The sequence below is a fragment of the Prionailurus bengalensis genome, chromosome F2 (genome assembly GCF_016509475.1).
Source record: "Prionailurus bengalensis isolate Pbe53 chromosome F2, Fcat_Pben_1.1_paternal_pri, whole genome shotgun sequence".
NCBI classification, from domain to species: domain Eukaryota; kingdom Metazoa; phylum Chordata; class Mammalia; order Carnivora; family Felidae; genus Prionailurus; species Prionailurus bengalensis.
The window spans coordinates 82,460,303-82,485,397 of NC_057353.1; the positions used below are offsets into that span (position 1 = coordinate 82,460,303).

At 58.2% G+C, this 25,095-nt stretch overlaps 2 protein-coding genes across 3 annotated transcripts in view; both read right to left on the reverse strand.

Moving 5' to 3' along the window:
* Window positions 1–547: 547 nt before the first annotated feature.
* On the reverse strand, window positions 548–2,096 carry MAFA (MAF bZIP transcription factor A). Its single transcript, XM_043601964.1, has one exon. The coding sequence runs from the start codon at window positions 1,720–1,722 to the stop codon at window positions 634–636; it is 1,089 nt and encodes a 362-aa protein (XP_043457899.1). The 5' UTR covers window positions 1,723–2,096; the 3' UTR covers window positions 548–633.
* Window positions 2,097–8,130: 6,034 nt separating this feature from the next.
* Window positions 8,131–25,095, reverse strand: part of ZC3H3 (zinc finger CCCH-type containing 3) — an 88,699-nt gene continuing 71,734 nt past the window's right edge. The window contains exons 10-12 of one of the 2 annotated variants that reach the window (XM_043601966.1): window positions 11,578–11,762; window positions 10,535–10,601; window positions 8,131–8,589 (exon numbers count right to left, since the gene is read on the reverse strand). In XM_043601966.1, the coding sequence (XP_043457901.1) occupies window positions 8,398–8,589; window positions 10,535–10,601; window positions 11,578–11,762 (444 nt within the window). In that variant the 3' untranslated portion in view covers window positions 8,131–8,397. Of the gene's footprint in view, window positions 8,590–10,534; window positions 10,921–11,577; window positions 11,763–25,095 lie in introns of both variants that reach the window. The other variant, XM_043601965.1, reaches the window with a different exon arrangement.

A 25,095-nucleotide genomic window follows, 5' to 3' on the forward strand; every position in this document is an offset into this window, starting at 1 on the left:
GTACTGTAGGGCAGCAGGACTGAACACGGCATAGGTAATACTCCTTGGCTTCAATCTCTAGGGGACGCCGGTGGCAGGGTGGGGGGCAGGCGGGCAGGAGGGCAGGCAGGGACCGGGCCCCTCCGAGCGAGCGACACATGCTGGGACACGCGGACGTCCGAGGGCGGACCCCGGCCGGGAACGAGGGGGCTTCCTCCGGGGTTTTCTTTCCTAATCACCGAGCAAAATAAATAGAGATACTTCGAAAATAAGATCGCTTTAAAAAGGAGTAGTAAAAAAGGGCAAGAAGGTGGGGCGGCAAAGACAGGCGGGGGGGGGGGGGGTCGCGCGGGGCGGCGTCCGGCGGGGAACCGCGCTCGGCGTATGTACAAGCGGACGCCTGGAAGGAAGTTCGATCCGGCTCAACTTTCCTGGGAAGCCCCGCGCCCCGCGCGCACAGCGGCCGCGGCCACGTCCGGACGGCGAGCCGGGAAGGCAGGGGGCGCCGCGCGGCGAGACGGGGGGGTGGGGGTGGGGGGCTCCGGTCCGGCGCCTGCGGACGCGGCGGCGGGGCGCGCGGGGCCTGCCCGAGCGCGGAGTCCGAGCCTCTGGCCGGCGGCGGCGGCGGCGGCGGCGCGGGCTCGGGCCCGGCGCTCACAGGAAGAAGTCGGGGGCGCCCTTGGCCGCGCCCGGCCCGGCCTGCGGCGGCGAGGACTCCCGCGGGAAGCCGGCCCCGCCCGCGCCCCCGGGGCCACCCCGGCCCGCCAGCTTCTCGTATTTCTCCTTGTACAGGTCCCGCTCCTTGGCCAGGCGCCCCACCTCCAGCTTCAGCTGCTCCACCTGGCTCTGGAGCTGGCACTTCTCGCTCTCCAGAATGTGCCGCTGCTGCACCCGCTTGAAGCGGCAGGACTGCGCGTAGCCGCGGTTTTTGAGCGTGCGCCGCTTCTGCTTCAGCCGGATGACCTCCTCCTTACTGAAGCCGCGCAGCTGCCGGTTCAGCTCGCGCACCGACATGGACACCAGCTGGTCGTCGGAGAAGCGCTCCTCCAGGCGCACGTGGTGGCCCGCGCCGCCGCCGCCGCCGCCGTGGCCCGCGCCGGAGTGGTGGCCCGCGCCCGCGTGGTGGTGGTGGTGGTGGTGGTGGTGGTGCGCGGCGTGGTGGTGGTGCGCGGCGTGATGCGCGCCGTGGTGGTGGCCGGCGCCCATGTCGTCCGCGCCGCCGCCGCCCGCGAAGCCCTGGCCCCGGAAAGCCTCGTAGGCCGCGGCGGCCGCCGGGTGGTGCGCGCCGTGGTGCCCGGCGTGGTGGCCGCTGCCGATGAGCGCCTCCACCGCGTCCTCGGGCGTCAGGTTGAGCGCCTCGGGGTTGAGGTGGTGCTGGTAGCCGCTCATCCAGTACAGATCCTCCAGCGCCGGCTTCCCCGAGGCGCCCCCGACGGCGCCCGGGCCCCCGCTCGTCGGCCCCGGGGCGGTCCCGGCCTGCGCCGCGCCGCCGCCGCCCCCCGCGCCGCCGCCGCCGCCGGTGCCCGGGCTGGGCGCGCAGAAGCTGGGCGAGGAGGGCACGGAGGAGCAGGGCGTGCTGAGCGGCGTCGAGGACAGCGAGCCGGGCGGCAGGCGGTGGCAGAAGCGCTCGGCCTCGGGCGGCTCCTTCTTCACCTCGAACTTCATCAGGTCGAAGTCGTTGACGTATTCGATGGCCAGCGGGCTGCTGGGCAGCTCGGCGCCCATCGCCAGCTCCGCGGCCATCGCCCGGGGCCCCGGCCCCGCCGCCGCCGCCGCCGCCGCGCCCGGCTGCGCCCCGACGGGAGGCCGGGCGGCGGGGGGGGGAGGGAGCCGAGGGCCTCTCCCCCCCCTTCACTCCCACGGGCGGCGGGTCTCGGCGGGGGTGGCGCCCAGGCGCGCGGAGGAAAAGTTTCGCGCGGCCAACTTAGGGGCGGCCGCTGGGGACGCCGCCGGGCAGGGTTCTCGGGCGGCCCCGGCCGCACCCCGGGGCGGGGTGGCGCCGGCCGGCCGCGCTCTTCGTGCCCGCGTCGGCGGCCGGGCGGGCGGCCGGGAGGGTGGCGGTGCGGCCGCCGCCTCGGGCTGCTCGGGCTCCCCGCGCTCCGCCCGCGTACAACCGGCCCCGCCTCCACGGCTGAGCGCCGCGCCGCGCGCTCCCCTTTATAGAGCAGGGCATTCGGTCCCGCCTCTCTGGGCGGGGCGCGAGCCCCCAGGCCAATCGGAGCCCCGGACCCGCCGCCCTCATTTGCCTATCCCCATGGCAACCCGGAGCCCAGCTGTCAATCTCCTGCGGGGAACAGCTGTGGGAAGGGGTGCTGACTGGCCGCCGGCGAGAGGAGGGGGCAGGGCCCTCTGGTGGCCACCGGGGGGCACTGCACGCGCAGAGGGCGCGGGGCAGAGGGGTGCGGAGAACGCGGAGCGCGGGCGGCGCGGGGCCCGGCCTGCGGCCTCCAGGGCCTCGCACCCGCGACGGGGAGGCCGGAGAGTCTCGGGGAGCAGACGAGGCCCCTCGGTGCCTCGGTCTCCCCGCCGCCCCGCGGGCCGTGACCCCGCAGCCCCGATAGCGTGGCGGCGCCTGGACCTTCTGGCCTGCCGACACCGGTGCCACTGCGCGGCCGGGTCGGGCGCGGCGAGGGGAGTGCCGGCTATTTTTAGCCCCGCGGTTCGGGCGGGTTCAGGAATTTAGTCAACAAAGTTGCTGGCATCTCCGTTCGGCGGCTCCATCGCGGGACACCCGGCTCGGAGGGTGCGCGGCGCAGGTGGGGAAGAAGAGCGCGTGCCGGCGGGGGCGGGGCGCCGGGCCGAGGACCGGGGCCCGCGGCGCAGGTGCGTCCGGCTGCCCCAGGCTGTGGGGCTGTGCGCGCCCCCAAAGCAGAGAGCGGTCCTTGGCACACGCACCGTGCTGCGACGTGACCGAGAGCGCTCTGTCCCCTCCACCCCCCAACTGCTATACTGCTGTTATAGGACTTTTACAGTGAGCAAATTCAATCTTAAATATTAACATCTGTGCGTAGAAAGAAAATTCTGGAAGCACCTGGGCAGGAAGTCCCCAGGGCAGCTTGCTTTTTAGGTTGTTGCAGGCATAAATGTGTATTAGTTTATAGTAACAAAAATTCGTACAATTGAGAGTGAAACCCCACTTCCTAAGATGTCATGGGGTGGCCCATCCCCACTGTGCCCGAAGGACACCGCTCACCCCTTCCTCTTGCTCCCGTTGTCCTCCAGGGAGGGCTCGCTGGGCTCTGCTGGGCAGGCAGGGCCAGGCAGACCGTGAGGGTCCTCCCATCGCTGCAGGGATGGTTCAGCCAGTGGCTGGGAGCTTGGGCTCCGGGTTACACGGGTTGCCACAGGCATTGCAGGGTTTGGGCCTCCTTTTAAAGCCCCCCGGTGTTCAGAGGGAGGCCCACACTCAGCCATCACCAAGTCCAGCTAAGCGGGGACAGTTTTCCCCACATCCAGCCCCCAAATGTGATATTCAAGGATGCTGGGCCCTTGAACACAGACCAGACCCCTTCACGAGGCGTGCGGCTCTCGGTCACGCCTGCCCCCACTCATTCACTCACTGCCCCGGGGGAGAGGCTCCTGGGGCCGAGCAGGGCACCTATGTCCCTGACTGGCTTAGGCACTGGGCAAGCTCCCCAGCCCTGGATTTGGCCTTGGGGTCAGACTAGCTTTCTAGAAGTCCTTTGGGCCAGCAGGCTTGCCCTCAGCTCTTGCCCGCTCCTGGGGCTCTTGCTCCCTGACCTCTGTGTGGCCTCAGCAGAGCCTTCTTCCCGCTGGTTAGTCACAGTCAGGCTGGGTGGGGAAGTGACCCAGAGTCCCTGCACACAGGCTTTGAAGGGCTCACGCCTGCAGGTGCCGCGCAGAATGGGCGTGATGGGCTCCTCAGCCCGGGGAAGGTGCTGGCCTTTGCTGCTCAGGTAGCAAGCAGCCTCCAAGCTTGCTGCTGCCCCCTCAGGACCGGGAGGGCACTCACAGCCGGGGCTGGGGGCCAAGTCCCTGAGGACCCGGGCCCGCCCTCCCACCTGTCACAGAGAAAGCGGACGGGCGTGCTGTCCTCTCGGCCCCTTCAACGGCCCGTCTGCAGCCGGGAGAGGAGACACCGGTTCCGTGTGGTCCCTGAAAAGCCTCTTTCTCTGCCCGTCTGACACCTCCGTGCCCTCTCAGGGCCTCACACCCACCAGACAATCAGTGCTTGAAGCAATGGACTTCCGTGGGGACCACCGCGCGGCTCATCGTTAAATGCACCCCAGGGGAGCCCGGGTGGCTCAGTCAGTTAAGTGACTTTTCACTTCAGCTTAGGTCATGATCTCGCGGTTTGTGGGATCGAGCCCCGCATCAGGCTCTTAGGATTCTCTCTCTCCCTCTCTCTCTGCCCCTCCCATGTTCTCTCTTTCTCTCAAAACAAATAAATGCTACCCTACAACTCCTTGAGTACCTGCTGTATGGCCCCGGGGGCATCTTCCATCGGGAAGGCGGCCCAGAGATCTCTGGCTGAAAACAAGCCCGCTGGAGGGTGACGACACAAGGCAGGTTTTCACCACATTCGTGGGCTGTGTTGCCTGGGTTTGTCCCAGGCGTGAGAGGGCTGGTCTCTGACCCCGGCGGCTGGGAGGACACGAAAGCAGGGGGTGAGGGGACAGCTGCTGGCCGGAGCCACCGGCAGCATCTTTGGGCTGACGCCTGGCAGGGCGGGGCGGCCTCGGCTGGCTCGGCTCCCGCGGGGTCGCCGCACGGTCGCCCAGTGGGCTGGTTGGGCTTCCTCGAAGGGAGGAGGCTGGTTCCCCGAGGGCCCGAGAGAGCCGGGGGGATGTGCCGGGCGATTTTGTGAGTCCCTCACTGCACGGTTGGTGGAGGCGTGGCGGCGGCCTGTCCGCATCCGAGGGGAGGGACAGACGCCACGACCGTCCGGCAGACCGTGTAGAGAACACTACCGTCACAGTGTCCTCGCAGGCAGCGAGCAGAAAACTAGCCACACGGTAACACGCTAGGGAATTACAGCGTGTCAGTGTTTCCTGCTGTTAGGAACGGTCACTCCACGTCTAGCCCCTCAGCCCACGTGTCTTCTGTGTCTGTGCTCGGGTCCCGCAGAGCCCAGGTGGGGTCACGTGCAGTCCCTCCCTCCGTGGACGGACCCCTGCAGCTCAGTGGGTGGTCAGCAGGGCCATTTCCTGGAGTCTGGGGAACGGAGGCCCCGGCTTCTTGCTGCCCAGGGGGCTGGCGGACGCCCTCGGCTCCCCCGACCCCAAAGCTGCTCCCACTCGGCCAAAGGAGGAGAGCCCCGGGAGACTAGGGGACAAGTCAGCTGGGTTCTGGGGTGGGAAGCATGTCCCCGTCCGCCCCTCAGGGGGAGGGGCCAGGCCAGGCGGGAGCAGGTTTGAGGTCAGCAGGGAGCCCGGCTGCGGCGGTGGTGTGGGGGGAGGGGGGGCGAGGCAGCCTCGGCGGGCCTCCTGACACCCTGCCCCACGCACCTCATCTACCGGCAGGAAGCCACCCTTCCACCCTTGCCTGTCCTGTGCCACGTGGAGCCACTGGGTCCTTGACGTCTGATCCCACAGAGAATGTCAGCTGGATGGGTCATTTCTGTCCTGCCCCCGCCGCTCAGCCCGGGACAGGGTCTCATCCACTCCCGTTTCTTCCAGGGTTCAGTGACAGCAGGGTCCAGGGTCATGCCCTGTCCACTCAGGGGGCTCATTTGTACTTTAAACGAGGAGCCTGCTGTGTGCCAGGCACACTGGGCGGGGGTGGGGGGGGGCCCGCTCAGCAGGGTAGCAGGTGCCTCCGTGGGGCGGGGCTCCAGGCTGGGATGCCCATCCAACCAGGGGCGCTCCCCCACTTCTCAGGTGAGGCCAGGCCCACCCTGCCCCAGTCCACGCCTCTTCGGCGGTGCTCCCACTTCAGGCACCTACCTCACTACACCCTGACACTGAAACCCCAGACAGATGCCCAGAGACCCCCCCCCCCCCCCCGCCAGCTCAGAGCTTAGACGTGGCCCATGGCTCTGACCTCCCAAGCCCACCTCTCTGGGGCCCAGCCCGACACCTCCAGCTCAGAGGGTCAGTGAAGTGTCTCCTCCCCGCCCTGCTCCACGGTCTGAGCTGGCCCACCGGCCCGTGCCACCGCCGGCCACAGGACTCCAGGGCTCCCCCCGACAGCCATCTCTGCCCCGGCCACCAGCAAGCGGCAGGACAGCCTGAGTGAGGGGCACAGGGCCGGGGGGCAGGCGGCCCTCGTGGGGCGGATCTCCGAGAGGGAGGCCGCGTGCCCCGCCGCACCAGGGCAGTCCCTGGGAGGGCGTGGGCCCGGGGTAAGGACGGTAAGGGTCTAGGAGAGGGGCGGCCCTTCCCAAGTGTGCAGGAGTCCATGCTGTGCCCTCAGCTGGCATCTTACTTTGTCTGGCTCGGTGCGGGCAGTGACCAGCGGGCACTCAGGTCCAAGGAACTGCCCCCTCGCCCGGCGCAGGAGCAGGGACTCTGACCAGGCAGAGGCTGAGGCTGACCAGGTCCCCACATGGGTCACAGGGAGTGTGCGGGAGGTGGGCTCGGCCCAGAAGAGGGCAGCTGCTGGCCCGGCCTCCTGCTTCCTGGAGTCCCCAGCCCTTCCGGGGCCTTCCACACTGGCCCTTGTCAGACCAGCTGCACGGTGGGGCAGTGGGGCCTGGGTGGGAGCCACTGTCACACTGGCTTTACCAGCAGGCAGTGCTGGGGTGCGTGTGGGGCCGCCCGGTGGGCTGGGGGAGCCCCCCTGCAGCACACACAGCTACCTGCTCTACAGCCTGGGAGGCCTGTGTCGCCCTTGTTTACTGAGAAGGGAAGTGCAGGGAGGAGGCGAGGGTCTGAGGCGGCCACCGCTCGGATCGGGCTGGACCAACAACCCTGTGTCCATCCGTCTGTCCATCTGTCTGGGAAAGGAGGCAGGATTACTCCCCAGGCCCCTCCCCTCACCAAAAGTTCAACCTTTGTGGGGAGGTCGTGGTGGGTGCCAAGAGGGAGCCCCGAGGGGGAGGGGGCAAGAAGCCCCCGTGGCTGTGCTGTGCTTGTGCCGTGCCGGCCGAGAGCCCCCGGGACTGCCACGGTCCCAGGCTGGCGCCCCCGGTTCTGCGGTCTCCCCACTGTCGGTACCGAGCCCGGACTCTGGCCCCCACTGCGTCATCCGCCCTGCTCCTGCGAGGGCCCGGGCCGAGGCTGACACGGATGGACCCCGAGGGGTGGCTGGGGTGGAGAGCCGGCCCGCAGTGGGGGCTCCGCCGTTTACTGATGGGGAGTCGCTTTCTTTCTGGCCAGGTGTAACCCCAGAATCCACGCCCTGCTGCATCGGCTGCAGCAGGGCCCAGGAGCCCCAGGGACAGCTGCGTGGGGTCCCAAGGACGTCAAACTCTTGTTCTGTCCGACTGACCAGGTGCCTTGCCCTGAACAGCCCTGGTCCTCCTCACCTCTGGGGCTGGCACAGCTCACAGACGGAGACTGGCGGAGAGCAGGAGCCCCCCCACTCCGATCCTCACCGCCACCTCGTGGGTACTCCAGGCCGAGGCCACCGGGGCAGCAGCGACTGAGGGAGGAGCGGCCGGGGAAACACCCCGAATGGCTCTGTGCCCCTCGATCCTTGTCAGACCAGACTCCATCCCAGGCCCTTGAACTGAGGCTACGACCCCCCACCAGGAGGCCCCGACTCCCTCCAGAAGCACAGACACTTCTGCACGGGAGGGGTGAGCCTGGACAAGCTGCTTCATGGCTCAGGCCGCCCGGGCCTGCCCTCCAGCCCCTGCCTCGGCCCAGCCACTGTCCTGAGACACCCAGGGGAGGGGCTGGGTGTGTGTGGGGGGGGGGGACCTGGGCTTGGGGGACCCTGGCCCCAGCCTGTTGCATCCAACACGTCCCCAGGGCTCCCTCCAGGGCCTCTCCTCACCACAAATCACGCTGGCTTGGCCGCAGGGGAGAGGCTGTCCCCGACCCTCTGAGCCACCTCAGGGAGCCACTTCAGGGAGGCGGGGAGGAGGGCAGGCATTCCTGCCCACAGGCCCCGTAGCTGCCAGGAGTCTGTGGCCAGCCCCTCAAAATCCGGCCCCCGGGGCCCAATGCCGTCCATCTGTGCTGGTGCGAGGCAAGGCCGGGTGGCGGCGTGACACGTTGACAGCAGCCAGAACAGGCAAGCAGACACAGGACAGGACCTTTATTGCTGAACACAAAACACCCACCGGGGAGTCCCGGGGGGAGGGCTAGGGCGTGTGCTGCGCGGGGGCTGCCGCACCCACAGCAGGCACAGGCCCGGCGGGGAGCCCTGCCCGGCACCCCTCTGGGCTGGGGGTCGGGGTCCAACCCGGGTGCGAGGCTGAGGGCCCAGGGGTGGGAAGGTGAGTGTGCGGAGGGGTGGCAGGGCAGGGCCCCGCCCAGGGGAGAAGGTGAGCCCCTGGGCACGCACTGGTCACAGAAGGCCGGGAGCCAGGCAGGCAGAGCGGCGACCCCGGGGCCCCAGGGTGGGGCTCGGTGGCAGGTGGCCCCTCCTCTGGGGCGGTGGCAGGCGGAGCCTCCTTCCTCTCCAGGAACGAGGGGCTGAGGTAGGCGCGGGCTGGCCCCCTGGGCCCTCACAGACGGGGTTTGATGTGCAGAGTTTTCCCTGTTCCGAGAAGGGCAAAGGTCAGGTGCCAGGAGCCCCCCCCACCCCCCCACCCCCGCAGCCGGGGAGGAATGCCCCTCCCGCCAAAGCTTCTGGGTCAGGAGGGGGGCGACTCCATCAAGCCCCGGCCTGCACGGCCTGCACAGCCACAGCGGGGCTGCAAACGAGGGCAAGCGGCTCCGATCAGGCTGCCGCCCGGCCCCGCCCACCCCGGGGTCCGGCGGCCCCGCCCACCCCGGGGTCCGGCGGCCCCGCCCACCCCGGGGTCCGGCGGCCCCGCCCACCCCGGGGTCCGGCGGCCCCGCCCACCCCGGGGTCCGGCGGCCTCGCGGTGCGCAGGCCGGGTCCCAGGCAGGAGCCACAGCGATCTGCCGGCTGAGCTATAAATACCAGGTGCACGCCGCCTGCGCCAGACTCCGAGACCCACGGCTCCCCTCCCACCTGCAACACGGCTGCCAGACGCACACGTGGAGGCTGAGCTGTGCCTTCAACCTCAAAAGTCACACGTGCGAGCGGTCGGCTGAGCAGGGGGGAAGGGACCTGGGTCCCCGGTGCGGTGACAGGGCCTGGGGGCAGGAGGGCCAGGGAGGGAGAGGCCGCGGTCTGGTGGGCAGGGGCCTGGGGGCAGACGGTCAGGTCACGTCCGCGGGGGTCCCTACCCTGTGTGCCCCGCGGTCCCTGGGAGTCAGTGCCCGCCCTCTGCTATGAGGGCTCCAGGCCCCGCTCAGGCTGGCACCCCCCCCCCCCACCCCCGCCCACGGGCGCCTCCATGTGGCTGCCCACAGGCACGGCACTCTCTATGTGCCCCTGGGAGCCCGCCTCTCCTCCTGGGCCCCGACTCAGGGCTGAGGACTCCAGTCACCGGCTGGGCCGAGCCAGAGCCCAGAAGCCAGGCCCACCCAGCCGGGGCTCCAGGCCTGCACACTGCAGTGGCCTCTGCCCACAGGCCTCACCCCTACTGGGTGACTGCTTGAGTAGGTGCAGCCAGCCAGCCTGGGCCTGCCTCCGCCTGCCACCTCTAGCTCCGGCCCCGGCCAGGGTGGGGGAGGCCCGGGCAGGAAATGAAGGCTGATGGGGCCTCCGAGGCCAGCGGGAGTCTCTGCGGCCTCTCCCGGGCCAGCCTCCACTGGCACTGGGCTTGGCTGCCTCAGGGCCCCCATCTGCCCCGTCCCCACCCCAGGGAGGCCCACCCGGACGGAAGGTGCTGGTGCCCTGGTCCCAGGCGGGCAGGTGGAGGGCCTGGCCGAGGCTCTGCGGCCCCGAGGCGGGGGGCTGTACACAGGCACCGCGGGTCCCGGCCCCTCGGAGGCAGGCGTTTGAGCGTGCTCAGCGGGGCCGTTAGGGAAGGCTGCGGCAAGCATCTTCCATTAACGTTACGACCGTGAAATATGACAATAAAATGATGGCCGTATGGTCGCAAATTTGCAGCCCGCCGAGCTGCGTGGGGTTTATCGTCACTCAAACGCGCGGAGAGCTGTAAAATGTTTACAGAAAGGGTCGTTTGCAGCCATAAAATCCTCTTTTCTCTCCTAAACAAGGCTGAGTGGAGCCATTTACCAAGCCCCAAACGTTCATCGGGGGAGAGGGAACATCTGTTCTCTCCAGGAGTGTGCGGTGATCTTCCAGAACAAATTAACAGAAATGGGCGCTTTCTAATTAAATCAGCCCTCGGCTGGGGTGGCCTGTGCGGGCGGCCGCCACTGCGCTCACACCTTGGCCAGCTCTGTCCCCGTGGGCCCGAGGCGCACCCCTGCCAGCGGGGGTGGGGGTGGGGGGGTGGGGGAGGGGGGGGGCGGACGCGGCACCATCAGCGCCCAGCCCATGCGGGGCGCTCACGAACCATCCGGGCCCCACCTGGGAGTCCTGACCCGGTGGGGCTGTGGGGAGCACTGAAAAAGAGCCCCTGGCCGTGCCACGCCGGGCTTCAAGGGGCCAAGCTGCCTACCTGAGTCCTTAGTTGGGGGGCTCCTGGGGGTCCGGGCCCTGGGCTGGCCTCCTGGGCTCGGCGAGGACTGCAGGGAGATGAAGGAAGGCAGCTTGGAGAGGCTGCTGGAGCTCGTCGCCGCAGAGGCAGCCTCCTCCCGGAGAGACAGCTCCTCTTGGTCCAAGGACAGGGAGGGGGAAGGATGGGTGGGGGAGGAGGGGGAGAGGGGGGAGGAAGAGGAGGGGGTGGAGGAAGGGGAGGGGGAGGAGGGAGGCTTTGCTGACAGGGGAGAGCCCGAGGCTGCAGCTAACACCCTTGGGGAGGAGGGAGGGGAGGCTGAGCCAGCAGCCACGGAGGTGGGGGAGCTGGGCGTCTGTCTGGTGGGGCGCTGGGCAGCCGAGGACTTCCTGTGGGAAAGGAAGGGGAGCAGAAGTGTGAGGGTGGGTGGCCGCCCGGCAGGGCTGGAGTCCGGAGGGCACTAGCCGACCAGCTATGCGGCACCTGTCCCAGCAGCCACCGGGCATCGCCATCCAGGTCTGAGGCCAGCCCTCGGCCCCAGAGGACCGGCCGGTGACGACAAGGGGCCTCTGGCCTGAGGCAGCTGGGGTGAGCCTGGCCGGTGAGCCCCGGTTCCCACTGACCCTGCCCTCACCTGCCACAGTCCACTCACGGGACAGGTGAGCACGTGGGGCCCCAGCCACGAGTATCACCCAGCATCTTCCCTTTCCTGGGGAGTGGGAGTGGGTAGCTGAGAAGCCGCCACCTTCCTCCATGGGACAGGGACTGGGCATTCCCACATAGGCTGGTCCGGGCCAGGGATGTCCTTGGCTCTGTCCAGCCTGGAGGTGTAGGGTGGGGCACCTCTGGAGGTCACTGGATCCTCAACTTTGAACTGAGGTTTTTTTTGGGTCTGAAGCTCTAAGAGCTGGGATGGGGTGTAGGGTCTCCCCGTGAGGATGGTCTCCCAGCGTGGGGAGGGACTGCTTCCGGAACCCCCCTCCCTGCCCCACCCCCCCCCGCCACTGTCCCAAGCTTACACACACAGCACCCACTGGCCCCGTCACCTGGGTCCGTGGCTGGAGGCGGCCTTGCTCTTGGGTGACGCGCTGCTGGGCTCCGGGGCCGGGGCTGAGGCCGCCCGCCGGCCAGGGCGCTTCTGGTTGCGGTGGAGCAGCTGGCACTGGGCGCCCCGGGGGCAGACGCCCCGGCGAGAGAAGTCGGGGCACAGCAGCGTGTGCTTCTTCTTGCACTGCGGGGGGCAAGAGGGCAGCCGGGTGGGCAGGTCAAGGCCTCTGCACCAGGCGGGGCGGCCCTGCCTGCTCAGTCCCCCAGGGCCAGAGACTTCCTGTTGGAAGGCTGAAACCCCCAGGCCAGAGCAGCCTGCGCCCCCACCCACCCGTGCCCCCGGGTGATCAGAAGGGCCCTGGGCTGGACTGACGGCAGGGACCGGGCTGGCCCAGGGGTCTCCTAGGCTGGTATAGGAATTCTCAGGCCACGAATCCCCTCTCTGGACCGCAGCACCCCATCCTGGCTGAAGATGGAGACGTGGGGGGAGGCTCAATGCGTGGAGGACCTCATGCATGGGGTTTAGGCTCCAAGCCCAGGGGTGCCCAGGTCGGCCGAGGCCAGCCGCACACCCGATCCACCCCACCTGTCACGGCGGCTAATTATACCCGGCTTGGGACGCGCCATCCAGCAGGTGCTCCGTGCAGCACGGGGCCTCAGCTCCGCCCACCAGGCCCACAGGGAGCCAGGAAGCCCCTGCCCATGGCCAATCTTAGGGGGCACAATGGGTGTGTGTGTGTGTGTGTGTGTGTGTGTGTGTGTGTGTGGAATGTAGCAAGTGTCCCTCGTGTTGGACCAGCCACCGGGAGAGACACTGTCCTGACAGGACCCACTGCAGGGGCCCCGCCAATCCGCCCAGAGCCGAGTTTCAAGCAGCCGGGCCGCAGTGCTCACACCCGGTCCGAGAGGCTGTGTGCTGGCTGAACCACTTGGAAATATGTGGCAACAGCTCTGAAACCTGCCTCTTGGAAGCCCGTCCCCGGAGCCCTGGACCTGGGCCCTGCTCCCAGCACCCAGGACAAAGAGCCTGGCTGAGGACCCCGCGGAGTGCGTGCCCGTTCTCTGAGCACAATCTGGGCACTGGCCCCATTCAGGCCCCACACCTGCCCCTCGGCTGCCACCAACGGACTGGAAGCTCCTCACGCTCATGCCAGGGGGCCGGAGCTGGTGGGGCCATCTGGGCAGCAGGACCCCCAAACGCACACTCGCACCCCCCTCCCAGCTAGCCCCCCCTGCCCCCGAGAGAAGGCTGATGTGTGCTCGCTTGCTTTCAGGACACGGGGTCCCGAAACGCAGGAGCCCCGCCGCCGTGCGTTCCGCTCTAAGACCAGGAGAGTACAGGGCACTGGTGTACCAGGGCAAGGGCGGGCGGCGGGCCCTTCTGCAGGGGAGTGGCGGGTGGAGAGAGCCTGGCACCGGACAAGCGATGACCCGGATGCCGAGTGCATATCGGGGGGCGGCCGGCTGGGCCCATGCTGTCCCATGTGTAGACCATGAGCCACGCGGAGGGTCCGAGCCACGGCGGTGCTGCGGGCTCGGCAGACAAGGACGAACGTAAAAGGCCACACCGATGTCTCCTCCGTGACTGTGCGGTGAAAGGTGTGACGGGTCGGGTTAATACAATTCATTTCACCTGCTCTGCGTTTACTCTTCTAAGGTGGCCACAAGGAAACTCAGAATCTCACGTGTGGCTCACATCTGGCCTACTGGATGGTGCTGGTCTGAGCTGGCCCCCTCCCTGGGACAGCCACACGTCGAGGGTCGAAGGTACAGAATGTTCCCAAACCGTCCACAGGCCGTCAGGAAAGGAAAATGATGGACAAAAAGCGACTCAGAGACACACTGGACACAAACGGAGCCTCCAATTTCAAAGGCAGGACGTCTTCGTCCAGACGAAGCCCACAGGTGTGGGAGCAAAGCCAAACAACCACGCAGGGGCCCCAGAAAACCCCCCAAAGGCCTGGAAATGAAGAAACACGCTACTAAATTCTCCACGGGTCAAACAAGACATCACGGAAATGAGGTAACGGTGAGAACTGGGCGCCAGTACTGAGCCACGCGTCAGGAGCAGCTCCCGAGCCGGGAGACAGGTCGCAGCCTGCAGGCTTCTGTCGGCAGAGAGGCTCCTGCTCGACACGCGGGGACAGCAGAATGGCCCAAACCCAGCAGAGGGAAGGAAACAGAAGGTAAAAACAGAAAGGAAAGAAATACCAAAAGAGGGGCAAACCCAGGAGAGCCGAGAGTTGGTTCTCTGAAGAAATGAATCAATTTGTCCAACAAGACAGACTGGGAGACGAAGAGGCCAGCACAGAACACGAGGAAGGACAAACGGGCCGTAGCTGGTGACCGTGCTGAACAACAAAACGCTACCGATACAACATCAAGAGGAAACTTTACACGAATGAACTTGAAAACACAGATGAAACTGACAAATTCCAGAAAAACTGTCAAGAAAAAAATAAAACCTGGACAAATACTCCTATGGCCATAAAGGCATGTGAACCAGTAGTTAAAAAATAAAGCAAGTTCCAGCCCAGGGTTTTCCTGGAAGTTCTACCAATATTCAGTGTACTACCCAACCCTGCAGGAACTGGTCCACAGAACAGGGATGAGAGGACACTCCTCAACCCGGTGACAGGGCTGCGGCACTCCTAAAAACAAAACCTGACCGGATGAGATCACAGAGGCCATTTGCCCTCATGCCTGAGGGTTCAAAGGTCACACACACATTATAAACAAATGGGAGTCCTGCCGTGTATCCCGACTAACAGACCAGGACTAAGACGAGTGTGCCTCAAGGATGCAAGGTTAGTTTAACATTAGAAAATCAACAAGCAGAATTTTGCACATTAACAGACTCCACACATGGGATCATATGATCACCTCAACAGCTACCAAAAGTATTTAATAAATCCAGCATGAATTCAAAGTTTAACAGATTACTGATTGGATGGTACTTTCTTAGCTTAATATAAAGGGTTTCTGAGAAGAATGTTCCAAAAGCATCACTTGTCACAGGGAAAGGGTGGAAGCCCACTCCCACCACTGGTACATTGTGCTGGGGTCATAGCCAGAGTAGAGACAAGAAAAAGAAAGAAAAGACGTTTGAACTCAAAGGAGGGAAGAAATGGCCATTATTTGCAGAAGATACATTTCTTTAGGAAAACCCAAAAGAATCTATGGATAAACTGTAACAATCACTAACACAGTTCAGCAAGGTTCCTGGAAACAAAATGAATATAAAGAATTCACGTCTAGATACCCATGAACGTTCAGAAAGTAAGAATTTTTAATTTGTTATTTATAAAAATAATAAAAGTGACAAATAAATCTAACAAAGGTACAGAAGAACTTCAGTAAAAGGCGGCACACGAGTGGCCTACATAAGAGCCAGATGCCCGGCTCACTCACAGGCGGGCAGACAAGGGCCAATTCCCACCAAACCGAGACAGAGATTCAGGACAATCTCCATAAAAATTCCAACTTTTCATTTTATTTTTTTCACCTACATTGGATCTACAATATATTTCTGGAAGGATAAAGGGCAAGGAGAGTGAAAACAGCTGTGGAGAAGAACAAGGTGAAAGAATCTATGACCAGGAATTACCACGAAGTTCAAGCGATCCCGGAGCACCAGCCGGCTCAAGGGTACGTAAGGAACAGGGCAGGGAGCCCGCCTCGCGGCGCTGCCTGCAGACCCCGGGGACAGGGACAGATGGCCCTGGGCCCGGCCCTACAGCACAGCTGTCCCGGACGGGACTAAAGGGGCCGGGCCCACATGTGAAAGGCCGGCCTAGGGGCTCGGGGAAGGAGGAGGATTTCTCCCGCAAGACACAGATGTGCAAACCTTCACCACCGATAAAGTCATTTCCGTTAAAATTAAGAACTTTTGTTCTTCAAAATAACACCACAAAAAAGGAAAAAAATTAATTACAAAGAAGATAATTGCCATTTATATGACTGACAAAAGATTAACGTCCAGAATGTTTCATATTTATGTATTTTTATGTTCATATTTAGATTTTATAAATTTCCTGTGAATCCACAAGAGGAAACCAACCCAGAGGAAAAACGTCCCCACCCTCACTTAAAAAAAAAAAACCAAAAAAAACAGGGGGCGCCTGGGTGGCTCAGTCGGTTGAGCGTCTGACTTCGGCTCAGGTCATGATCTCGCCGTCTGTGAGTTCGAGCCCCGCATCGGGCTCTGTGCCGACAGCTCAGAGCCTGGAGCCTGCTTCGGATTCTGTGTCTCCTTCTCTCTCTGCCCCTCCCGTTTGTGCTCTCTCTCCCTCTCTCTCTCAAAAAATAAAATAGACATTTAAAGAGAAATTAAAAATTTAAAAAACCCCAACAAAACCCCACCTAGTTTCCAGAAAGGGAGGCAGAAAAGGTTCAAACACAGGGAAGGCATTTTGCCTCATCAAATCCAGTAAAGGCAAATTAAAAAATGCAATGAGGTAACCTTTTGTCCTTCAAACGGTCAAAAAGAAAAACAGAGGTTGAACGTCACCAAGTGCGGGCAAGAAAACTGGTCTACGAGTGTGAACGGGCAGAAGTCGCCGGGAAGCCATCTCAGTTGTCCACCACAGCAGACCAGTGCCCTCCAGACCCGGGCCGGGGCCTTGCCAGTGACGCGCTACAGCCCCGATCCCCGCGGGCCGGAGGCGGAGCCTGCGTCACGCCAGCCTGCCTTCGGTGAAGCACATTCCATTTCACAGGGGTGAGGCCATGAGAGGCCAGGACCGACCGCACTGCCCCCCTGTGCTTGCCCCCACAGTCACCGAGGGGCTCCCAGGGTCCCTGCTCCCTTCCCGGGCCCCGGCCCCACCGGCTGCCTGCTCCAGGCCAGACAGGACCGCGGAAGAGCTGGTGCGGGAGGGACAGGACTCGGGTGGGCTGCCTCGGCCCAAATCTGCCACCTAGCTCGTCCACGGCAGCCACCAGCCTTCCCACCCCTCCTGGGTCGTGCCAGCCCATCTCCGTCCTCAGACTGCCACCCCGCTCTCCAGGGGGCCGGGTCCCACCTCCACCGCCAGCAACACCAAAGAACCGGCTCTTCAGTCCTGTCCCCGGTGACTCACCGGCTTCGCTCCCACCCTCCAGAACCAAAGCCACCCCTTCCCCACCTTGGAGACAGTCCCACACTCCCCTCCCTCTCCACCCCTCCTTCTCGCTGTACCTTCCCGAAGGCATCTACCTCATCCATTCCCTGGCTATTTAGGTTAAGGTCTGCCTCATTCACTCGGTCATTCACCCCCAAATTGGTGACCGAATCCAATGTGATATCCTAGAACAGAAAATGGAAATTGTGGAAGACCGGGTAAGGTACAATCAGAGCCTGGACTCCAGCCGGGAGCAGTACGCCCAGTGTTACTCCTCTAGTTTTGATGGCTGGGTGCTGGTTGTGGTGAAGGTTCAGAGCAGGGGGCCGGGGGAAGGGTGTGTGGGGATTCTGCACCATCTCTGCAGCTTTTGGGTACATCCACAATTACTACAGACGACAAGTTTATTAAACACGGTAAGTGCCTGTCTGTGCTGGGCTCTGACGTCTACACACGTGACAAGGACAGGAAGACTCTGAAGGTGGACAGAAGGCTGTGGGGGGCCCACGGACCCTCGGATCCAGGATTTCCTTCCTGCCTTGCTGGGGTGGGGCCAGAGTAGGCCCTGAAGAATCGGGGCTGCGGGGCCCTTTCCCCTCCCGGTGGAGGTCAAGTGGGGAACCTGGATTTCCATCTGTACTTGGCAGGGGTGCGTCACCACCTCCACTCCCATCCCACGCCTGGTGTCGCAGGAAGCCGGCTGAAACAGAAGGTTGAAACAGATCCAGACCCCTGTAACGGCCAACATGTCCAGGTTTCAACAGAAAAGGACTCAGCATACTGGAAACAGGTAAGACCTCAGACTGCATGGGACTGCAATTGCAGACAATCAGCGCCTGTCGGCGGGAGACTGCAGAGGTGTTGGGCTTATCTGACGAAGAGTTGAAAGGAGCATGAGAAATGTGTTTCTTTTCTTTATTTTTAAGATTTTATTTTTAAGTAATCTCTATATCCAACGTGGGGCTCGAACTCACGACCCCAAGATCGAGTCACACGCTCCACCGACTGACCCCGCCAGGCACCCTCATAAACGTGTTTCAACAAGCAATTGAAGACATGCTGGAAACGATGACAATATAGAATGTCTCAACTGAGAAAAAGAAGATGTAAGATAGGACCAAATGAAATTTTAGAACTGAAAAGCACAATAACCGAAATAAAAAAGACTCCTGTATGGGCTCAACAGCAGAAGGGAGGCACAGAGGAAAGAGTCAGTGAATCAGAAGACAGAGCAACAGAAATTAACCAATCTGAGTGACACAGAGCAAACTTTAAAACATGGATGGTGCCTCAATGGCCTGTGGGAACACAACTCTCATGCATCCAGAGCTGTGGAAGGGAAGAAGAAAGAACTCAAGAGTAATGGCTGAAAATGTCCCAAACTTGGCAAAAACCATAAGCCTACAGATTCAGAAAGCTGAGCGAACCCCAATCAGTAAAAAGCAAAGAAATCCACGAAACCCTGCATCATAGTCAAACTTGTAAAAGCTATAAAGAATCCTCCAAGCAGCCAGAGAGAAATGACACTTCTTCACCTGTGCAGGAAAGTTCAAATGACAGTGGATTTCTCCTAAAGCACCATGGAGGCCAGAGGAGGTGGTATAACATTTACAAGAGCTGAAGGGGCAGAACTATCGGCTCAGAATCTCATATTCAGCAAAAATAGCCTTCAAGAATGTGGGGGAAATCCAGACATTCTCAGATGAAGGAAAACCAAGAAAATCTGTCACCGGCAGATCTGCCCTAAACATGACTCTAGACGTTCTCTAAACAGAAAGGAGATGATAAAAGACAAGCCTTGGAGCGACAGGAAGGCAGGCCAAGATAACCAAACCACGGGTAAACATACCAGACTTTCCTCGAGTCTCCTGAATTATGTTTGATTACGGAAGCAAAAATTATCAGTGTCTGTTGTGGTTCTAAATGTCTGTAGAGGACATATGTAAGGTGGTTACAGACGGGAAGGGTAAAGGGACATAAAGGAAGGTGCGGTTTCTACACCAGTAGACTGTGATAAGTTATGGATACACAACACAATGCCTAGTGCAGCCACTAAAAAAGCTACAGAAAGATGTACACACTTGAAAGCACTGCAGATAAATCAAAACAAAATTCTAAAATTGTTCCAGTAACCCATAAAAAGACAGAAATGAAAAAGTAGAACAAAAAACAGAAACCAACAGAAGTCAAATTGCAGACTGAAGCCCTACCATAGCAATAATCACATTAAGTGTAAATGGCCTAAATATACAAATTAAAAGATTGGCAGAGTAAATTTTAAAACATGACCCAATTATCTGCTGTTTATAAGAAAGTTACTTCAAATACAATACTATAGGTAAGCTTAAGGTGAAAGGATGGAAAAAGGTATATCATGCAAGCATGGATCAAAAGATAGCAGGAGTGGCCACATGAATACCACCTGAAGCAGACTTTAGAGCAAAGAAAATCACAGAGAGACATGTTTTTATGCCATGTCCAATGCGGGGCTTGAACTCAACAACCCTGAGATCAAGAGTCGACCCTGAGATCAACGGTCGGCTCTGAGATCAAGAGTCACATGTTCTACCGACCGAGCCAGTCACCCCAGAGAGACACATTTTATACTGATAAAAGGATCAATCCAACAAGAAGACATAGCAATCCTAAATTTACATGCACCAAATAAAAGAGCTATAAGATACATTTTTTGTTGTTGTTAAAACTCTCAGAAAGTTTTACATTTTATTTTATTTTATTTTTTTTGAGAAAGCGAGACAGAGCACAAGTTGGGGAGGGGCAGTGAAAGACGGAGACAGAGAGTCCAAGGCAGGCTCCAGACTCTGAGCTGTCAGCACAGAGCCCGATGTGGGGCTCGAACTCACAAACCGCGAGATCATGACCTGAGCTGAAGTCGGACGCTTAACCGACTGAGCCACCCCAGGCGCCCCTATAAAATACATTTAATAAAAACTGATAGATAATGAAAGGAGAGACAAATCCAAAATGACAGATGGTGACTTCAACATCAGTCTTCCAACAATTAATGGAAAGTCAGCAAGGACATAGAAGAACTCAAAAGTGCCTTTCACAAGCAAAATCTAATCGCCATTTATAAAACTCTCCACTTCACTCAACGAGACTGGAATACATATTCTTTTCAAGTGCTCACAGAATATATACTAAGATAAAGCATATCCTGGGCCATACAACAAGGCCCAAGAAACTTAAAAGAATTAAAATCATACACAGTGTATTCTTTACCACTACAGACTCAAATTAAAACTCAATGACAGAGGGGCACCTGGGTGGCTCAGTCAGTTAAGCAGCCAACTCTTGATTTGGGCTCAGGTCATGATGTCACGGTTCGTGAGTTCAAGCCCTGCTTTGGGCTCTGCACTGTGTCAGTGCAGAGCCTCCTTGGAAGCTTCTCTCCCTCTCTCTCTCTCTCTCTCTGCCCCTACCCCACGTGCGCTCTCTCTCTCTCTCGCTCTCTCTCGCTCTCTCCCTCCCTCCCTCCCTCTCAAAATAGATAAATAAACTTCAAAAAAAAACAAAAAAAAATGACAGAAAGATGTTAGGAAAATATCCAAACACTTGGAAATAAAACAATAATCTGTGGATCAAAAAGAAAGTCTCGAGGTGGTGGCGGCAGTGGTGGTGGTGGGGTGCGGTGGACAAAAACGAGAAAAAATAACAAACAAGAAACAACCAGAACTAAATGAAAATACATCTCAAAATTGGTAGGATTCAGCTAGCTAAATTCATATACAAGAGGAAAAATTCCAGGGGCACCAGCTCAGGTCATGATCTCGTGGTTCGTGAGTTTGAGCCCACGTTGGGCTCTGTGCTGTCAGTGCAGAGCCCGCTTCATATCCTCTGTCTCCCTCTCTCTCTGCCCCACCCCTGCTCTTTTCTCTCTCAAAAATCAACAAACATAAAAAAAAAAAGGAAAAATTTCAAATCAATAGTCTAATTCCCACCGTCAGACCCTAGGGGGGGAAAAAGAGCAAAATAGAACCAAAGCAACAGAAAGAAACAGTAATGATAAGAACAGAAGTCAATAAAACCAAAAAGAAAAAAAACAAAACAATAAGAGAGAAATCAATGAAACAAAGAGCTGGCTCTTTAAAAAGATCAATAATATTGACAAACCTCTGGCAAAGCAAAGAAAAAAGATAAAAGTCACAAATTTCCAATATCAGGAATTAACAGGGATCACTACAGACCCTGCAGACATCAGGAGGATAATTAGGGCATACTTCGAACAACCCTACACACGTAATTTTCACAACTTAGATGAGATGGACCAATTCCTAGAAATACACAATCACCAAAACTGACTCAAGAAGAAAAAGAAAATCTGACTAGCTCTATATATAGTAAGGAGATCGAATCAGTAATCAAAACCCTCCCAATAAAGAGAAGCCCAAGACCAGAGGGCTTCCCTGGTGAATTCTACTAAACATGTGAAGAAGAACCAACACTTACTCTTCTCAAATTCTTCCAAAAAAAACGGAAGAGTAAGGAATTCTTCCTAACAACAAACAGCCAAACAATCTGTGAAGCTAGCTTTACCCTGATACCACAACCAGACAAAAATACCACAAGAAAGAAAGCCACAGATCAATGCTCGTCACAAATACAGATACAAAGATCGTCAACAAAATACTAGAAAGCTGAATTCAGCAGTGGGATGCTCAACATACAAAAACCAGCCAATGTAACTGTGATTAGAGGGGGTCGGTGTGCCTGATTGGCTACTTTGGTAGAATTTAGGAAGAAGAAAACCGCATGATCATCTCAATTGATTCAAAAAAGATCCAACAAGATTCAACACCTTTTATAATAAAAACATCAAATAAACTAGGACTAGAAAAGGAACCTCCTCAACAGGATAAGAATCATACCCGAAAGCCCACAGCTACCATCGTACTAACTGCTGAAAGACTGAAAGCTTTTCCTTTAAGATGAAGAACAAGACAGGGATGCCCCCTTTTACCACGTTTATCTAACACAGTGCTAGAAATTCTAGCCAGAGCAATTAGGCTAAATAAATATTAAAAACATAGGGATGCCTGGGTGGTTCAGTTGGTTAAGCATCCAACTTTTGATTCTGGCTTGGGTCATGCATCATCTCATGGTTCATGGGACTGAGCCCCGCACTGGGCTCTGTGCTGATGGCACAGAGCCTGCTTGGGATTCTCTCTCTCTTTCTCTCTCTGTTTCTCTCTGTCTCTTTTCTTGCTATCTCTCTCCCTCTCCTTTTCTCTCTGCCCCACCCCGCTCATGCACTCTTTCTCTCTCTCTCTCAAAATAAATAAATAAAAATTAAAGAAAACACACATACACGTGTATGTATATACATATCAAACCTAAATTTAAAAGGAAGAAAATTATCTCTGTTAGCAGATGACATGATCGTATGTATAGAAAACACTAAACAATCCACAAAAAATTGTAAGAGCTAATATATGCATTCAACAAAACTCTGGAATATAAAATCAACACACACATAAAATCAACGTATCACTACCCACTTATAATGAACAATCTAAAAAAAGGAAATTAAAAAATCAATTTTCCATTTACAGTAACATCAAAAAATGTAAGATCCTTAGGAATAAATTTAACCAAGGAGGCAAGAGATACACTAAGAAAACACTGCTGAAAGAAATTAATGAAGGTCTAAGTTAATGGAAAGACATCCCATGTTCATAGACTGGAAGACTTCCTATTGTCCAGATGACAATACCACCCAGAGTGATCTACAGATACAATGCAATCCCTACCAAAATCCCAAAGGCCTTTTATAAAATTTATTTATTTTTTTAACGTTTTATTTATTTTTGAGAGAGAGAGAGTGAGCAGGGGAGGGGCAGAGAAAGAGGGGGACAAAGGATCTGAAGTTGGGCTCTGCGCTGACATCAGTAAGCCCAACCTGGGGCTCAAACTCATGAACTGTGAGATTGTGATGTGAACCAAAGTTGGACACTCAACTGACTGAGCCCCCTGAGCGTCCCCCAAGGGTCTTTAAAAAACAAATAGAAAAGTCCATCCTAAAATTCATATGGAATCTCAAATGACCCCAAAAGGTCAAAATAATCTTGGGGAAGAAGAACAAAATTGAGAAATTTATATTTCCTGGCTTCGAAAATTACTATAAAGCTACAGTAATCAAAATACTTGCTTCAGGACAGACACCGAGACCAATGGAACAGGACCCAGCACCCAGAAACGAGCCACCACGTATATGATGAGCTGAATGTCAACAAGGGTGCCAGGACCACTCAAAGGGGAAGGTGCACGGCTGTCCACAAGCGGAAGACCAACGTTGGGCCCTCATCTCACACTACACACAAAAATGGACTCAAAATGGTCAAAGACCTGAATTTCAGGACTAAAACTATTAAACTCGTATTAAAAAACCACAACCACAACCACAACAACAACATGGGGAGAGGCTTCAGGGACATCAGGTTGACAAGTATTTCTTGGATATGACATCAAAAGCATAGGCAATAGGAAGAAAATAAAGTGTTCTCAATCAAGGAGAAACTTTTGTGCCTCACAATATACTCTCAAGAGAATAAAAAGACAGAATGGGAGGGGCGCCTGGGTGGCGCAGTCGGTTAAGCGTCCGACTTCAGCCAGGTCACGATCTCGCGGTCCGGGAGTTCGAGCCCCGCGTCGGGCTCTGGGCTGATGGCTCAGAGCCTGGAGCCTGTTTCCGATTCTGTGTCTCCCTCTCTCTCTGCCCCTCCCCCGTTCATGCTCTGTCTCTCTCTGTCCCAAAAATAAAAATAAACGTTGAAAAAAAAAAAATTTAAAAAAAAAAGACAGAATGGGAGAAAACAGTCATAAATCCTCTCCTGGTAAGGGTTTGATTTCCAGAACATAAAAAGAAGTCCATGGCAACAGCGAAACACCCCAAACAACCCCATTCACAAGTGGGCAAAGGAGCCGAACGGACGTTTCTGCAAAGAAGATGCACCAACGGTCGGCAAGCTGACAAGACGCCCCCATCATCAGTTGCCAGGGGAAAGCAGACACTCACGAAGGTGGCTTTTAGGAAAAGGGGTGAGGCCAACAAAGCCTTGGTGAGGATGCGAAGAAACGAGAACCCGACACACCGCTGGTAGGGACGCAAAACACAACCAGTATGGCGGTTCCTCAAGATGCTAAACACACAACTGCGGCATAACCCTGCAGCTCCACTCCTGGGGGTCCGCTCAACGGAAGCGAAAGCAGGCATCTGAATGGACGTTACGTGACAACATTCGCAGCGGCGTCGGCGACGGTATCCAAAAGCCACAACCCAAGTGTCCATCCCAAGACGAATGGACAGAGGTGTGGCCCAGGCGTCCCTGGGATGTTACTCGGTCACGAAAAGGAGGGAAGCACCGACAGACCGCACTGTGCGTGAATGTTGACAACATCACGTGAAGTGAAAGAAACCAGACACAAAAGGACACACACCGTGTGACTCCGCTTACATCCGGTATCTGAGAACAGGAGGATTCACGGAGACAAAACGTAAATTAGTCAGTGCCCAAGGCCCAGAGGGAGTAATGGGGGGGGGGTCACCCCTGAACGTTTACAGTTTCTGTTTGGGGTGACGGAGAAGGTCTGGGAATAGACAGTGGTGACGGCTGGACAATACTGTGAATGCGATTAATGCCACTGAATCATAGAGACAGAAATGGCAAATTTTATGTTATCTTTATTTTACTGCAATCAAAAAAAATGAATGACGTAACATACTAAAACCCACTGCACTGTAACTTAAATAGGTGAATTGTATGCTCTGCGAATCAGATGTCAAAGCTGTCGGAGACCAGACGGAGGGGCGGCCGATGCGTCCAGCATCACGCGCCGTCAAGAAAACGCAAAATGCAACCACAGTGAGAAGCCACCTCCCGCCATCAGCAAGGCCGAAGCCGCAGGACAGGTAGGGACGGGTGGTGGCAAGGAAGTGACAGAAGGAAGCCCCCATCCGCTCCTGGTCGGAACGTGGACTGCCGTGGCCACGTTCGCGGGAAGTCCAACCCGCCGTCGCCACGTGGCCCAGCAAGACCACCCCCGGGTGTCTACCCAAGAGACACCTGTGCACACCTTTCACAGCTGGACTGTTCCAAACGGCCCCCGGCTGGACACAACCCAAAAGTCCACCCACTGACCGACGAATGCCACGGCGTGGTCCAAGCACAACGGAGCAGCTTTCAGCCACAAAAAGAACACAGGCCTGATGTAGCCCACAACGCGACAAGCCTCAAAATCATGTTAAAAGAGGGGCACCACAAGGGGCGCCGGGGTGGCTCGGGTGGTTGAGCATCTGACTCTTAGTTTCGGCTCGGGTCATGATCCCAGGGTCGTGGGATAGAGCCCCGTGTCAGGCTCTGCGCTGACCGTGTGAAGTCTGCTTGGGATTCTCTC

What these genes read in the sequence shown, in the direction of transcription:
- MAFA (XM_043601964.1), bottom strand. Translation starts at nt 1,722, where the DNA reads ATGGCCGCGGAGCTGGCGATGGGCGCCGAGCTGCCCAGCAGCCCGCTG.